At 49.8% G+C, this 14,555-nt stretch overlaps 4 protein-coding genes across 4 annotated transcripts; 1 reads left to right on the top strand and 3 right to left on the bottom strand.

Annotated features, from left to right (window-relative positions):
• Nucleotides 1-2,423: 2,423 nt before the first annotated feature.
• Nucleotides 2,424-4,572, bottom strand: NCS54_01293200 (Hypothetical protein; the record flags this gene model as incomplete). Its single annotated transcript, XM_053158154.1, has 5 exons — nt 2,424-2,840; nt 2,907-3,261; nt 3,314-3,488; nt 3,538-4,112; nt 4,163-4,572. 5 exons carry the CDS (start codon nt 4,570-4,572, stop codon nt 2,424-2,426), a joined length of 1,932 nt encoding a protein of 643 aa, XP_053014129.1.
• Nucleotides 4,573-6,551: 1,979 nt separating this feature from the next.
• Nucleotides 6,552-8,542, top strand: NCS54_01293100 (Na-H-Exchanger domain-containing protein; the record flags this gene model as incomplete). The annotated part of the gene is made up of 5 exons (XM_053158153.1): nt 6,552-6,600; nt 6,670-6,738; nt 6,836-6,942; nt 7,002-7,594; nt 7,690-8,542. The coding sequence occupies 5 exons, from the start codon at nt 6,552-6,554 to the stop codon at nt 8,540-8,542; spliced, it is 1,671 nt and encodes a 556-aa protein (XP_053014128.1).
• A 1,327-nt stretch (nt 8,543-9,869) lies between these two features.
• On the bottom strand, nt 9,870-11,417 carry NCS54_01293000 (Zn(2)-C6 fungal-type domain-containing protein; the record flags this gene model as incomplete). Its single annotated transcript, XM_053158152.1, has 1 exon — nt 9,870-11,417. The coding sequence occupies one exon, from the start codon at nt 11,415-11,417 to the stop codon at nt 9,870-9,872; it is 1,548 nt and encodes a 515-aa protein (XP_053014127.1).
• Nucleotides 11,418-12,476: 1,059 nt separating this feature from the next.
• On the bottom strand, nt 12,477-13,704 carry NCS54_01292900 (Hypothetical protein; the record flags this gene model as incomplete). The annotated part of the gene is made up of 2 exons (XM_053158151.1): nt 12,477-13,357; nt 13,416-13,704. The coding sequence occupies 2 exons, from the start codon at nt 13,702-13,704 to the stop codon at nt 12,477-12,479; spliced, it is 1,170 nt and encodes a 389-aa protein (XP_053014126.1).
• Between the last annotated feature and the right edge of the window lie 851 nt (nt 13,705-14,555).

The raw sequence follows: 14,555 nt of genomic DNA, 5'->3' as shown, positions 1-14,555 counted from the left end.
GTAGCTTAATTTATATTTAGCGTAATAGCATAATAATACTCTCTATTATATAACTTATCTTTTAAGAACTTATATAAGAAGAAGATGGAGGAAATTGGGGATATTCCACTGCATCCAAGGCTCGGCGATTACCGGGAGACTCCCTTCGAGTCCCTGTAGCCCTTCGAATCATAGGCATACACGCTTAAACCCACCAAGGCTGAAGCATTTGAACAATTTAAACCCCGCATCCTCATCAACACATCTTCTACAGCAAAATGAAACTCACGGTTGTCACACTCAAAGAGGTCGCGGCTCTCACGCCTGTCACTCAGGGTGAGGCAGAGCATATCTACATCTTTGATCAATTCGGTACGCAAGGCTGTCTTCTCGACTGTGAAGCATGGAAGACTAGACAAGATGTTACTGGGCGGCGAACGACGACCCCGACTGAGAAACGACAGAAGAGAAAAGACACCAAAAAGCTCGGCAAGTCATCGATATTGAAGCAGCGCCAGATGTTGAAGAATGATACGAAGTGTCCAATAGTTCGCTCAAGCTCAAACGAGACGCCTTCACATTGAAAGATTTGAAGTATTCTGTGGAGAATGGCTGCGGCTGTTGTCAATTCTTCCATGCCTTGCTGAAGACTCTTCTGCCAACTCGTGAAAACCTTGATGTTGATTTTCTGGTCTTCGAATGGATCCGCTACGGTTTTCTTCTCAAAGTACGGGACAAACAACGAACATTCTCTTTCAATTCTTCTCGCCGTCAGGTATGTGAAATACTCGACGTGACGGACAAGTGCTCACCCGATGATGATATAGGAGCCAAATCTGTTATCCATGACTTGAAGTCGGCAAAAGTTCTCACGGGCGACACATCCACCACTACTTCATTGAACCTCGCACAAAGCTGGATAAAAGATTGTGAGATAACGCATGGACAGTGTGGTTCCGGTCGAGACGTTTCCCTTCCTAAGCGATGCCTTGACCTCAAGCCGACTAGCATCCCCGATGGTTCTGCCATCCAGCTTGTTGAGACACATGGCAGCACTGGTACCTATGCATGCTTTTCTCATTGCTGGGGCAAGGATAAACTCATAACAACCACATCGCAAACAATCACCAGTCACCTAAGCGGCATCCCCACTCGCGGTCCTTTCTAAGACGTTTGGAGACGCTGTGACATTGACAAGGAATCTTGGGCTTCGATATCTCTGGATTGATTCCCTATGCATCATCCAAGACTCGCGCGAAGACTGGCAAATCGAGTCAGCAAGATTGTCGACATCTATCACAACAGTTTCCTCACCATAGCTGCAATATCGTCGCCCGACTCCCGCGGCGGTTGCTTCTGTCCAGAAAAGCTAAGTGATGGGTGTTTTCGTATCCAAGCAGATGGATTGGACACTCTAATTGCTGCACGCTATTGAAATGGCGAGGGTGCGGTGGTCGATATCCAAACGTTCATGGAGCCTTCCCCGCCCTGACCCGGCCCTAGATTTATCAAGAACGCATGCTGTCTCGGCGGACCCTCTACTGCACATATCGCGAGTTCCAATTTGAATGTCGTCAGAACGAGACTTGCGAGTGCGGCAGCCGCTTTATGCCTCCACACCCAGAACCAGGGACTCCCGCAGGCAAGTATCGATAGTATCATGGGGATAGATTACATCTATACCATGAGGACACGCCACAGACAATACTTTCAAGACAAGATACAGGAGATTAAGTGTGTGCCCGCCGGGGTTGATAAAACCGGAGCAGTCAAGTCCGCCCACGTGTGGACACGAGCATCTCTCTGCCCAGTATACCTCCGCCGAGTCTGTCGGCGTTGTACCACCTCCAGGAACCGAATCCCGTACACTATCGAAAACGACCAGTGGATGAGTACACGAAGCCCGAAGATTACACCCTGTCCTGTGACCCCAGGCAACGGCATCAGGGGGCTCGTGCTCAAGGGCGCCGAGCCGAGTTTCTTTCCCGATTACAAGTATGATAACCGAGTCGACTTTGAATTCCTCGACAGGAATGACGGATTTGCTTGTCGACATGCACGTGTATTTCTTCTTCATCTGTACGACAACCAATCCTTTGCAACGGAAGTGATTACTAACTATTTCCTTGTTCTGAAAAAGGTGGTTGAGGCAAGCAGCGGAAGTTCGTTCGAGAGAGTTGCTCTTATTACTCTTGCCTTTAAGGACTGGGCAAGGAGATATGACTGGTTCCGGAATGAGTATGATTTGGTAGTTGAACAGGAAACCGCACTGAAGATAGTCTAGGTAGTAGTAAGGGCGTGGGGATAGACAGAAGGCCGAGTGTGTAGCTGCCAAGGCGAGTTCCAAGGGGAAGCAAGCCTTGTTTATATCGGAGGTGTTTGCGAAGCGTTTCACATCATGATAATTCACTACTTGAACCTTGAGTGAATGAGATATCTCCGAACTAATACAATCTACCAACCTCAGGCGGCTTTACGGGCCAGCTCGTCACACAAAGCTTGTTCGTTCCACCCACCGCCCCCCATCTCACCAACTTCAGAGCAGCATCTTCGTCTCCCTCGGGTGCATGGCAAGCAGCGCTAATGACGGCAGAGCATGGCCCACCTACTGGGATGGCCGTCGTCATCGGTCTGAGGCTCATCCCAACAGTAATCAGCAGAATCAGCGCGCCGAGAATTATCGTAAACACAATGGCTATGGGGGAGTATCCGCAAGTGGTCTCCCTGAAATCATAACTGACCGTCGCTTCCACATTCGCTTTTGTTCCGTCCTTGTAGATGACTAGTCTCACAAAGAAGATGGACTGAGAGATCAGCCAGTGCAATGCTGCAGACCCGGCAAGAAGAGGCAGTCCGTATCTCTATTAGTCCAAGTCATGCGATGATCAGCCCTTAGCACAAACTCAGGAAAAAAAAGCAGCACTTACCAAAGGAAGCGAGAGCCAGTAAGTCCTACGCTGATTTCCGGCAGGGGAGCTCGTACGAAGACCCTTATGTTCTTGGCCATAGGTATTCCATTCCACTCCAACCAGCATAGCAGTCCACATCCCATTCAGCGCAGTGTAAAGCAGGGAAAGAATCAGTTGCGGAAGATTGGCAATGAGCACCATAACCACAGGTCCCTCCAAAGACATAATCCCTGAAAAATCGATGAGAGCGTCAACGCTGAGCTGCCCGAAGCCTCGGTTCCATAGGGCGGCCAGACTGGGCGTTTCATAAACGGATACATGTTCAACTCCCAGATATAAGAGGTACGAGGTCAAAGAGAGGGCGCCGACGCAACTGTTGTTTGTTAGCTTGCCATCAGTACACGGGTCAGAACGGGTTTTTTTACAGGACTACAGTTACCCCATATCGAAGGACTGAGACGGACGCAGCCCAACGGTGTTTCCCTGGAAGCCATTCCCGTAGCTCGGGCCCCCAGTACAGTCGGTGACCAGAAGACTTTGACATAAGGCTGCGGCTTTTAGTAGCTGGGTCTGGGTCTTGGAGAAACGAGGCCATGACATCTGCTGAAAATTAAGCACGTGGTAAACCAATTGGGCGGTTTGAACGAACCTCCAAGGGTCAGGAGCGGCTGCTGCTTCAGGCACAACCAGGTCAAGCCTAACCCGATAAGCTTGACCACGTTACACCCCACAACAATAGCAAGGAGGTATATGTTGAGAGCCAGTTTGCAGTACTCAGGGGTTCGTTTGCTAAGGCAATATTCCACCCGTGGGGAGGTCTTATTTACCCATTTGTCGTCGGAATAAAGCGGCCAGTTGTCTACATCCAAAGAAGACACATCGCACTGCTCATCTGCCCAGGGTTTCCTGCCGCACATCCAGTCATACGGCTCTGACCCACGTCTATTAGGGTCTCCGGACCACCGTACCGTGTACCCGAACTCGGTGTCGACTGTTGAGGGATCGAGGATGAGGATGACATCAGATCGACCGGATACGAGCTTCTGTCCATATGCAGTCATGCACTCGCTATTAGTGAGCTTTTCAAACTCGTTTAGTGACGTCTTGAGGGCATCGAATTCTTTGTTTCCATACGCGTAACTTGAGTTGACGAGATCGCTGTGCATGGTAGGGTATACCCAGTACCTATTGGCGCTGGTTTCGAAATACACCACTGAGTTGTAGCTATCAAACGTCAGCATTCGTTTATTCGTAGTTCACTGCCATTGCCTTACAGCAAGTGGATAGGGAGCGAGCTAATGGCTAATACCGCCCAAGCCGCCACTCTTTTGAAAGAGATTTTGCCGAGGTTCCTGATTGAGGAAACACCTACGTCTAGCCAGATCCGTCTGGCATGGGCTCTATCAAGCTCGGGTCTCGTAGGACCAGTCAAAACCTGTTGAGTGTAGTTTCCAGCGCCGAGCAGCAGGGTGGCCAAGATATTGATAGCAAGATGAATCCATATGCTGAATTGCTTGGCAGCTTTGCAGCTCCCTGTGTAAAGATAGCCCTCACCGTTGCTGGACATGTCGATAATCGGAAGGGCGACGAGGAGAAAAACTAGGTTGGTGAGAGTAACCAGGCCTGCCACTGAAGTGGCGAAGGCAAGGCCAGACCGCCACCCGCCGATGTTTTGCTTGGGCATGGTTATAAAATGCCTTCCACATCGGTCTGCGAACTTGAAGTTGAAACACTCTCTCTTGGTCAAGAAGACTTGTCAGGTCGACGAGAAGCCTCTTCTTGTATTAAGCCTGCTGTTGTCAAAACTGGGCATCCACCATCTCCAGCTGATGCCAAGACAGCCACACAGCTCTAGAACGCCTCGTCAAGCTCGCCATTGTGATAAGGCACAGAACCAGTTTTGCCCGACAAACCAGTGGGAATCTGTAAAATCTATGCTTTCATTGCTTGGAGATGAGTGGTGCGGAGTCCATATCGCCTTTAGTTTTTAAAGAACTGTCAAAGCCACTCTGTCGCTGCAAATGATATCATCACTTCCTCGCAACGCGTGCGCGTGGAAGCGATGGTGGTGGCCTACCGAAACGTTTTGGCTAGGCGTTTTCATCAGCCACACCGCACCCTAAGGCGGGATAACTCGAAGTTTTCAGCCTCTTTGCCTCGTCCCTCCACGGCACAACGGGGAAGTGACGGAACGGGAGATACCCCCTGCGTGTAAGAAATTGGGGCACAAGAATGCGAACCGGTTGATTCAGGGCCCGATTTTACCGTGCCACAGGCCCCCAACAAAGGCAATGAATTTTACTAACGCCATGCACTCTGTATGCACCCTTCTTCCAGGCCAGCAAGAAGCACAACCTTATCCCCCGCAAAGACGAGATATGGTTTTGACTAAAGTCTAAGCATAACCGGCTGGCTGGTGACCCCGGCATGCTGACTGAAACAGGCAGACAGGCTGAGAACCCTGGCGACGCTGGGCTGAAAAAAGGGGCTGCGGCCGTCAACCCTTGCAGGACACATGAGCCGGCGTACCACTAGCTTATAAATGTCTCACACTAATCAACATCCACCGGCCCCCTCGGCGCTTTTTTCTGAAGTGAGGGGTTGGCTTCTGTGCCCTTTATCACCCACCAAAACTGGTGAACACGTTCCATACCGTTCAAACGTTACAGCCTGAGCCTGGAGCCGTTATCGCCATGGTGCCCCCATAAGCTGTTTCTGCCAACAACTCTTATTCTCCAGCTGGTGGTTTCCAAAGACCACCTGTTTGGCTTGGCCCTTAGGACTATCGGTAATTGTACTACCTGGCCGAGCGGGCACTTCTGTAGGCGTATACTGCCATTTTACCCTATATCTTGCGTCCTCCCACAGATATCAATGCTTTGTCTAACTAAATCGCATCGACAAGGGCTATGGGTTGTGCGTGTATCTATGATATCATTATTCAATGTTCAGTGAAGGTTGCAACGACTTATTAAAAGATTGATGTAATTCCTCCCTTTCGGGTTCTATTATTGGGATCGTCAACCCAATTTCATCTCAGATCTGGCGGGAGATAAGCAACATGGGGGCGAAGGTAACCTTATCCGCACGTTCCATGTTGATCCATGTCTCGCGTGAACGCTCATTCGTCACGATCCTGACCAACCTGACGACGGACTCTTGGCACTCTTGTTAGGAAAGCTCACCTATTTCTACCAGTGAACTATCTGCTTCGTATTGTCTTGAGCCCCTGTCCAAAGAACCATGGTTTCCAGGAGAAACATACTAAACTAGGTAGTAAAACACGCTGGAAACTGGGTGCGCCCCTGTTTTCTGGGTGAAAGAGTATATCTTTCGCTGGATTGCCGAGTCAGGAGGCGATTCAGCAGAAGAAAATCTTCGTCTTGTTAGGCAAGGTCACGGCGGGTCACATTCGGCGTCCTAACATGGCTCGTGTCTATCCCTCATGTCAATCATCCTGAAGCGCCCTTGAGACACGCGGCCAGTCTTACCTGGGTGGTTATTAAGCAATGCCAATACCTCTCTTGCTTGTCCCCCGTACTCCCAACCCGGATCCTCTCCTTGTAGTCATATTTTCATTATCCATCCCCCTTCTTGTTACAATAGAACCCGCCTTGACTGGTCGGCGCAAGGTGTCTCTTCGTTCATTAATACAGGTACAGGATGCCTGTTCTTAACGTTAGCGAACTCAACATAGTCCTTGGCGTCCTTGGTCCGTACACGACTATCTCCCTAGTCCCTCTTGGCTTTCATCGCTGATCGTTTGCTCACGTCTTCTTAGGGGCCTTCACAGTTCTCTATGGCATCATATCTGTCAAGATAAAGCAAGCTTGGTACTTGGGCGAAGCTCGTCAGTCTCCGCCCCCAGTTTTTGGCCTCTTGGCCCTCTTCAGCATCCCATCATCGCGCATGGCCATTGAGCCCCAGCTCACCCTCTTAATTTTCAGTGCCTGCTGTTATCTTCGGAATCGCTCTTGGACCTTTATCTGCGAAATTCATTGAGAGTGAGAAATGGGGGTTTGCCACCCCAGGTCAGACAAATGCCATCACACTGGTTTGTCCCTACAGCCCCATCTTGACGTCGACAGCGCAGTGCTAACACGGGGAATTCAGGGCACCATGCGTGTTATGATCGGCGTTCAACTGGTCATCGCAGGATACCAACTTCCGGCCAAATACAATTACACGCGATGGAAGGAAATGACCCTATGCCTTCTACCGATCATGACTATAATGTGGCTATGCACAACGGCTTGCATTATGGTCACTATACCCAAAGTCACCTTCTTGGCGGCCCTCGTTATCGGGTCTTGCGTAACATGCACCGACCCTATCCTCTCCCAAGCCATAGCCAAGGGCCCCTTTGCCGATAAATACGTCCCACGACCGCTACGCGACCTCATTTCCTCCGAGGCTGGCGCCAACGACGGCTTTGGCTTCCCTTTTTTGATGCTCGCCACTTATCTAATCCGGCATGCAGACATCCAAGGAGTCAATAAGCACAGTAGAGACAGCCTGGAGACTGACGAGTTTCCCCATGCCATGATGCCACGATCTGAGGACGTCGGTCGTCTGGGAGGAGGTGTTGGGGAAGCCATGAAAAACTGGGTCGTCGAGACATGGCTCTATATGATCCTCCTGTCGGTTGCGTATGGGGCTCTGATAGGCTATGGGTCTTGCAAAGGAATCCGCTTTGCGCTCAGAAGGTGAGTTTAATGTGCCGATCACACCCAGTCAATTCTCTCTTGGCTACTGTGTACTTTGCCGTCAATTATTCTCTCAAGTCTAACTGGGTTTTTAGGAAATGGGTTGACAATGAATCCTATCTGCTCTTTCCGACTGCCTTGGCACTATTCATCGTTGGCACTTGCGGTGCTATAGGCACTGATGACCTGTTGGCCTGCTTCGTTGCTGGTAGCGCGCTGAACTGGGATGGTCATTACCTGCGGGAGACTGAGGTCCGCCACGATGAGGTCAACTCCTGCGTTGATGTCTTACTCAACTTTGGCGGTTTTATGTACATTGGGACTATCTTGCCATGGTCGGACTTCGACGACCCTACCGGTACCGGCATCACCTGGAGCCGCCTTTTTGCGTTGGGATTTCTTGTTCTCATCTTCCGCCGACTGCCTGCCATCTTTGCCTTCTATAAACTCATGCCGGCAACTTGCTCCAACTGGAAAGACGCCCTTTTCATGGGTTATTTTGGCCCTATTGGCGCCGGAGCTGTCTTTTATGTCGAGCATGCCCGCCATCTCTTTCCCAGTGATGGAGATGGCGATAAAGAAGAAACTGACCTTGTTAGAGCCATGACGCCGACCGTCTACTGGCTTGTCTTCTTCTCTATTGTCGCTCACGGACTGTCAATCCCTGCCCTAAATATCTTCTACCACTATATCCGAAAGGCGCCTGTAAAGAGAGACGATGTCGAGTTTCGGTGCATATCTCTTGATGCACTACCAACCAACTCTGTGGGAGCTAATCAGGATGCCTTATCGACGGACTGTCTTCATCAACCAGTCAACCCTGGCATCAATCGGCCAGTTTTGGGATGCCCATCCTCTCCTGTTTCTATGGAATTCTCTGACGACAACGACAGCCTTAATAAGTGTCGACAGATCAAGACAAACAATGGAAATTCGGCGTGGGTATAAGACCTGCCCTTTCAAGTTTCAAATAACCATCTTCATCTTGTTGTTTAAATCTCTGCTGTGAATGTAATTAATGAATCCCACAAAGCCCGTATTTAATGTTCACTTGGCCTATGCCGTCACGTTGTAGAAGTGAATCAAAGAGGACCGCACGAGATTGGGATCCTGGTCAACACATGTGATCAATTGACTACCTTGGTGCGCATATAAGAATTGTGGCCGGTTTGAGCATGGTGCTCTCTTGTTCTCCCAGTGACATCGTGTTAGAGAGAGGGGAAATGAGGGCAGTTGTCTCGAGCTGCGTGCGATTGTAATACATAGAAGTGTTCAGCTACACGCCCAGGATACACCATGTCATGACAGCGTTCCCTACCTCCTTCGCTCAGGGTGCAGTTTTGCAAGAGTCGGTGACGTGATCCACATCATTCTTGTTTCAACAAGACGCTTCTACTTCAACTCCTTTGCCCTCATTTCCCTGACATAGACCCGGTTTCATCACGGCCCTATTCTTACCACGCTCATTCCCAGAGAGTTGATTCTCCATCAGCAACATTCCTCAAAGAACTATCCCATAGACCCATATGCATTCCAGCCCTGATCAGGCGGTGGTAAAATATTCAGGGGTTGTGGCAACACGTTTGCCATTCCCCATGAGAAAGAGTCCGGGTGGAATCCAGCACCAGTGTCGAGTCCTGTATATCCTGTTTGGTCCCACCATGAGCAGTCCTGGCCTATGATGAAAGCTGAAATGTCTTCTGAGGCGCTGGAAATATCGCCAGCAGAGGGTTGAGGGGCTTCTGATCCTAAATGCGTCCTTGTTCTGGAAAGTCCATCAGACTCGCCATCCGCCGCAGTATGTGGCTGTCTGTGAACACCACTGCTAGAGCTACTGGACCTATCGCCACTCCAGAGAGGCTGCGCTAAACCAGCATTGAGCATTCGTCGAATCGTATCCAGGCTCCTGCCACTACCTGGCGTATGGGCTGCTTCATTTTGAAGTACTCGGATTGCACACGCCAACCTTTCTGCTGCATCCTCCCGCTCTGCCTGACTCGTTGCCGTTTTTAGTATCTGTGCTTCGACTGTGGCAGTAGAGAAGATACAATAGCTTATTTGGTAGGTCATGAGCCGATGAGGAAAGGTACGAGCATATAGACTGTACATTGCATGTATCTTTTTCGAATGTGCAACACATACGCTTGTACTCGAAGCCCTGAGCGCAGAGTCACGAGAGGTCAAGAACGGCCGGCGCAGAAGGATATGCAATGCGTGATACAGGAGACTATGATCGTCAGTAAGACAAAATTTGAACAGGAGTTGTATCGAAGCCTTACTTGAGTGAGATGATGTGGGGCGGAGGGCTTTGCTGAAGACTCCCAACATCGCTGATCTTGAGAGATGGTGGCATCTCATCATACCAAGTCCGAAATCTGGCATCAAGATCGTTGATGTTTGTTGCAAAGTCTTCAGTGCTTGGGGTATTTGAGAACAGCAACATCATTTCTGTTGTGAGTTCGTGAAGTTGACAAAAGGTGCAAAATGTCGTGCTATTCCATGATGGCGTTGGCGTGTACATATTGCTAACCTCTACAGCGTGGATAGGTTCCCAGTCCCGAGCGTCGTCGAATTTGTCCAGAATGTCGGTGCTCGGGTATGGTTGTCGTATCAGCGAGGGGGGGCGCCCGAGGGCAAGGCTCAAGGTCTTGTCCCATATGTATGCCGAGTTGTATAATCGCTTTCGGGTCTCTGTTTCTGCAGGCGTCCAGCGCTGTAATTCGGCGAGTTTTGGAGTATCAAGATGAAGCCCAATGTCGATCATCATCCGGATTGCCATGCCCGTGTAGAGCCAGCCTTCAGAACTCTTTCCCACGGCACACTGACGCCCCCCAAGGATAAGAAGTCCTTGTATTGTCGGTATCGTGGGCTTGTCTGCTGCCATTTCCTGCAAAAGAAGTTCCTTGGCTCGTTTGACAAAGTCCTCTCCCTTCCCAATGTCAGGGCAAGACAAGTCTTGTTCAGGTAGATGCCTCGCTGCTAACGCAAAGATGCACATGAGAAGGAAGTCGGAACAGTATTGCCCACCTAGAGCAAGATCCATGACGAGGCATGGGCGGTAGACACAGTTGTGGAGGGGATGTAGCCACGTCCAGTATATATCTAGGAGAGCCATGCCAACCTTTGTGTCGACGCCTGTTCCATTCATCAAGGGCTTTGCCTGAATTAAAGGAAGCCAGGCAGAGTCCATCAGAGACCACTGGGATCGTAATGTCTCAACATGTGCAGCTCGCTTTGGTTCCGAAACGGAGAGGGTAGAGACATTGCTAGCTTCAGAGGTAGGCACAATGCTACTCTCCTCCAGTGCACCAGCATGAAACCGGCTGGTTGGGCCGTTGTAGACAACGCCTCCATCCTCTCCAATACCAACCTGGAACCAAATCTCGGTCGCAGAAGATGGATACGCGACGTCAGCTGCTGTGGAGGATGTGGTCGTGCTCACAGCCGGGCTCGTGTCTGTATTGGCCACTGCGCAAGTCGATTGGCGGGGAGATGCTCTGTTTGGCTGAGTATCGCCCGGCGAGTCGATCTGGGGAGAACGGGACCTCCTGAGGAGAGAAGCCTCCAGCCATCGGATACGAGCATTGGCGTGTCGAAGTCGTAAATCGCTCGAGTCTTGAGATGGCCAGACGCAATCCTCGCCATTCTTTTGGCAACCCTTGCACACAGGCTGGTCCCCACTGCACTTGATTTTGCGGGACTTGCACCTCGCACAGGCAAAGCCGTACCTCCTGGCTCCGCGGCTGGCGTGTCTCGGACCAGAAGCCGAGGAAACGGACATCTCGACATCGGGGGTGGGACCTGGACTCGGGTTTGACGGCATTGCGGTTCACCAAGCCGGATATAGGTATAGGAGTCCGGCTTCCGAGATTAAGAGAATATCGAAGAGCAGCCGGGGAAACAGTTAATCATTTGCGAAGGAGGAAGTCAGTTTAAGCCCTCGGCATCTTTCCGTCGGCGTTGAAGGATGGGTACGACACGTGATGCCGCAAACGAAAGTGCGGGGGAATTTGCGGGGAACCAGAACTTCCCGATTGGGAAGAGGGCTTTGGGGGAACCGTTTCACGATGGGGACGTTGTCTGCAAAGTCCTGCCGTATTCCTACGGGAATCCAATGGGATCTCATCAAGTGTGAGTTATGTAAGACCAAGTGACTTCATGTATTCCGATAAATTGCTTATTTCAACCGAGCCAGGCGTGATATCCCTTTACCTGTTTGTAAAGAGCAGAAGCTAGTAAATAAATCTGCATGTTTGCATCTTGGAACTTTACAGTGTATGTATTTATATAATAAACTGGTCTAATTAAACAAGTTGAAAGTGTAAGAAGAAATGCGTTTTGTGATCAAGCCCACATCAGTGCACTTCTTAGCTAGCTATAAGTTCAGATCTACACATCCCCGCTGCTTAGGAGTAGAAAGAGGTGGTGGCCCCCGGTGATAATTGCTGCGCCAAAAATGACTCTCTGACACGTAGTTTAATATGATTGAGAGCTCATGGTGTTGAGCTGCACTCTGTACAGGTGCCCTTTTCCCACAATGTAAAGCGTGTCCTCCACCCATTGCATATTGACTGCAACGTCTCCCGTCTTTACCCGGATGATGCCCCTAAAGATATTAGCCTGATTGAGCTTACTGAAACCTGTTGGAACGATCTAAGACCTATAGAGACCGGGGTATTTGAATAACGATAAAGGGAATCGATTCACCGATACAGCATTTATATATTGATCAAACTTGTATGTACTTCTATGCCTTAGATCAAGCTTACATGCCCGTAATGCATCCCCTCTCCTGGCATGACATGATGTTTGCTCAATACTCTCGAGGTGCACGTGGGAAAGTCCATCAATTTCTCAAAGCTACTGAAGCCCTCGGACCAACTTAAACAGCGGTAGCGAAACCGATGCGGGAGTTGGTGGTGTCATAGACAGAGTAGTAGTTCTCAAGGAACTTCTGTCCAATGATAGTGTTCACACCAGAGCTACCTCCGTCGTTGATCCAAGCGTAGTACTTGCCGGATGTTAGGCCAAAGTTGCTGTACTGGGCAGTAGGAACAAGATACTGCGCGGGCGTAAGGGTGTAAGTCGTTGACCCAAACTTGATACCAAAGTTGGATGTGGGCTTTGTGGTGAAAACAGCTAGACCAGACGAGCTGTCTGTCTTGCCGCCAGCAGCACTCAAGAACTTGTTGTAGGCAGTAGTAGGGATGTAGATGAGGGTAGTGCCAGTGTCGACAATGCCGCTGCCAGATGAGGCGAGGGTTGTAGATCCATAGGTGAAGCTAGCAACAGAGATACCCCAGTACGCAGCAGCAGAGCCGCTAGTGAGGGTTGGGAAGTAGGTGAGGGAGCCGGAGTACTTGGAGCTGTCGGTGCCACCAAGGGTCAACTCTCCGTTGGTGTCATCATCGTCGCTACCAGACTCAGGTCGGAAAGAAACACCGAGGACCTCAGTTGAGATCGAACCCTGACTGTAGAGGTTGCCCAAGAAGGTTGGAACTGTGTTGACGTTGGAGACGGTACCCTCAGTAAGACCAACGGGTCCAAAGCCAATAATGCCATCTACACCAGAGAAGCCGGTAGCCGTGCTAGCAGCACCAATCGACTGTGCCGCGACGCTCAGACCACCAAAGCTGACCTTGTCCTTGTACTCGGTGCCAGAGAATGAACCAGAGCCGTAAGAAACAGAGACAGAGCCACCCGTGGACTTGCCGGTCGATGTTGGCTCGCAAGAACTTTGGGCGCCGCACCAAGTGTTGGAGGCTATATCAGTGTTAGTCCACAATCTATAATATCAACGTTATGAGCATCTGTCACGTACATCCAGTGTCGACAATAAGCTCCCAGGTTTTACCTCCTATGACGACAGGCGCGACATAGGAGACATCCTCGTTAGTGACAGAGCCAGAGCTGACAAAGACGTGAGTGGAGGTGCTGGCCTGGCCGTTGACCTTGTGAATGCGGGCCTGGCCCTTCTGGACAAGGCTCTTGATCGAAGTGGCTTTGACGACGTGCTTCAAGGGAAGCACAGCCGTTTTGGCCCTAGGCTCAAGGGGCGATGCCGAGACGGCAGCGGCAGCGGCAAGAGTAAGAGTGACGGCGAACAACATATTTGCAAGAAGCACGGCAGTCCGTATATGATATGTGTAGTTGGAGAATGTTGATGAGATGGGCTGGTGTTGGATCTCAGACATGGAAGCTTGTTTTTATATCCTGCGAGGTTTATAACATAGCTTGATCTGTACATCTCTTCTCGGCAAACCGGCATCGTCGAATCCACACATATGTCCAAACTGCACAAGTCAGACTAGGATCCAAACGTCTGTCAAATGCTCTAGATGCTCATACTCGTATGAAAGCGATGATACAATCGTTGGGTTTGTAGCCTTGCTGTCTGCTAGAAGCCACTAGCGTGTCGCGACGAATAACACCTACCACATTGGGTATCTTCCGTGTCCAACTCCCTAATCTGATAGGGTGCATATTCGGTTGAACACCCAAAGTAATCATCCAATGCCGAACTCGTCATCCAATAGACTTCTTTCTATAACATATTTAGCGGAGTCTCACACTGGAACCCCGGAGTCACGCCTTGGATTCGCAAGACGCGGTCTAGATTGCATCTGGGTCGTATGATATAAAGAGGTGATTCCCCGTTGCCGTCATAGCCGAACATCTCTTGAAATGGCAGCTAGATATAGACACACAGTTAATCGAAATAGTTGTGACTTTCCTCGCGACTTGATTGTTTATGGATGTCGCGACTTTATTGACTGTCCCTTGCAGGTTAAATTATAAATTATTCTTTTATGTAACATACATCACAAGCGAGTAGGCCATATAAGCGAGTGGGCCAAAAATCTTAACCTTTAAGATAGGATTCTAAATAAAAATATAATAAAGCATTTAATTAACTAAAATTAATTACTATCCTCTTCCCCAGATATATAAATAATAATCT

This window comes from Fusarium falciforme, chromosome 10, assembly GCF_026873545.1.
Source record: "Fusarium falciforme chromosome 10, complete sequence".
NCBI classification, from domain to species: domain Eukaryota; kingdom Fungi; phylum Ascomycota; class Sordariomycetes; order Hypocreales; family Nectriaceae; genus Fusarium; species Fusarium falciforme.
The sequence above is the reverse complement of the archived record's forward strand: the minus strand, read 5'-3'. Positions and strand labels throughout refer to the sequence as shown.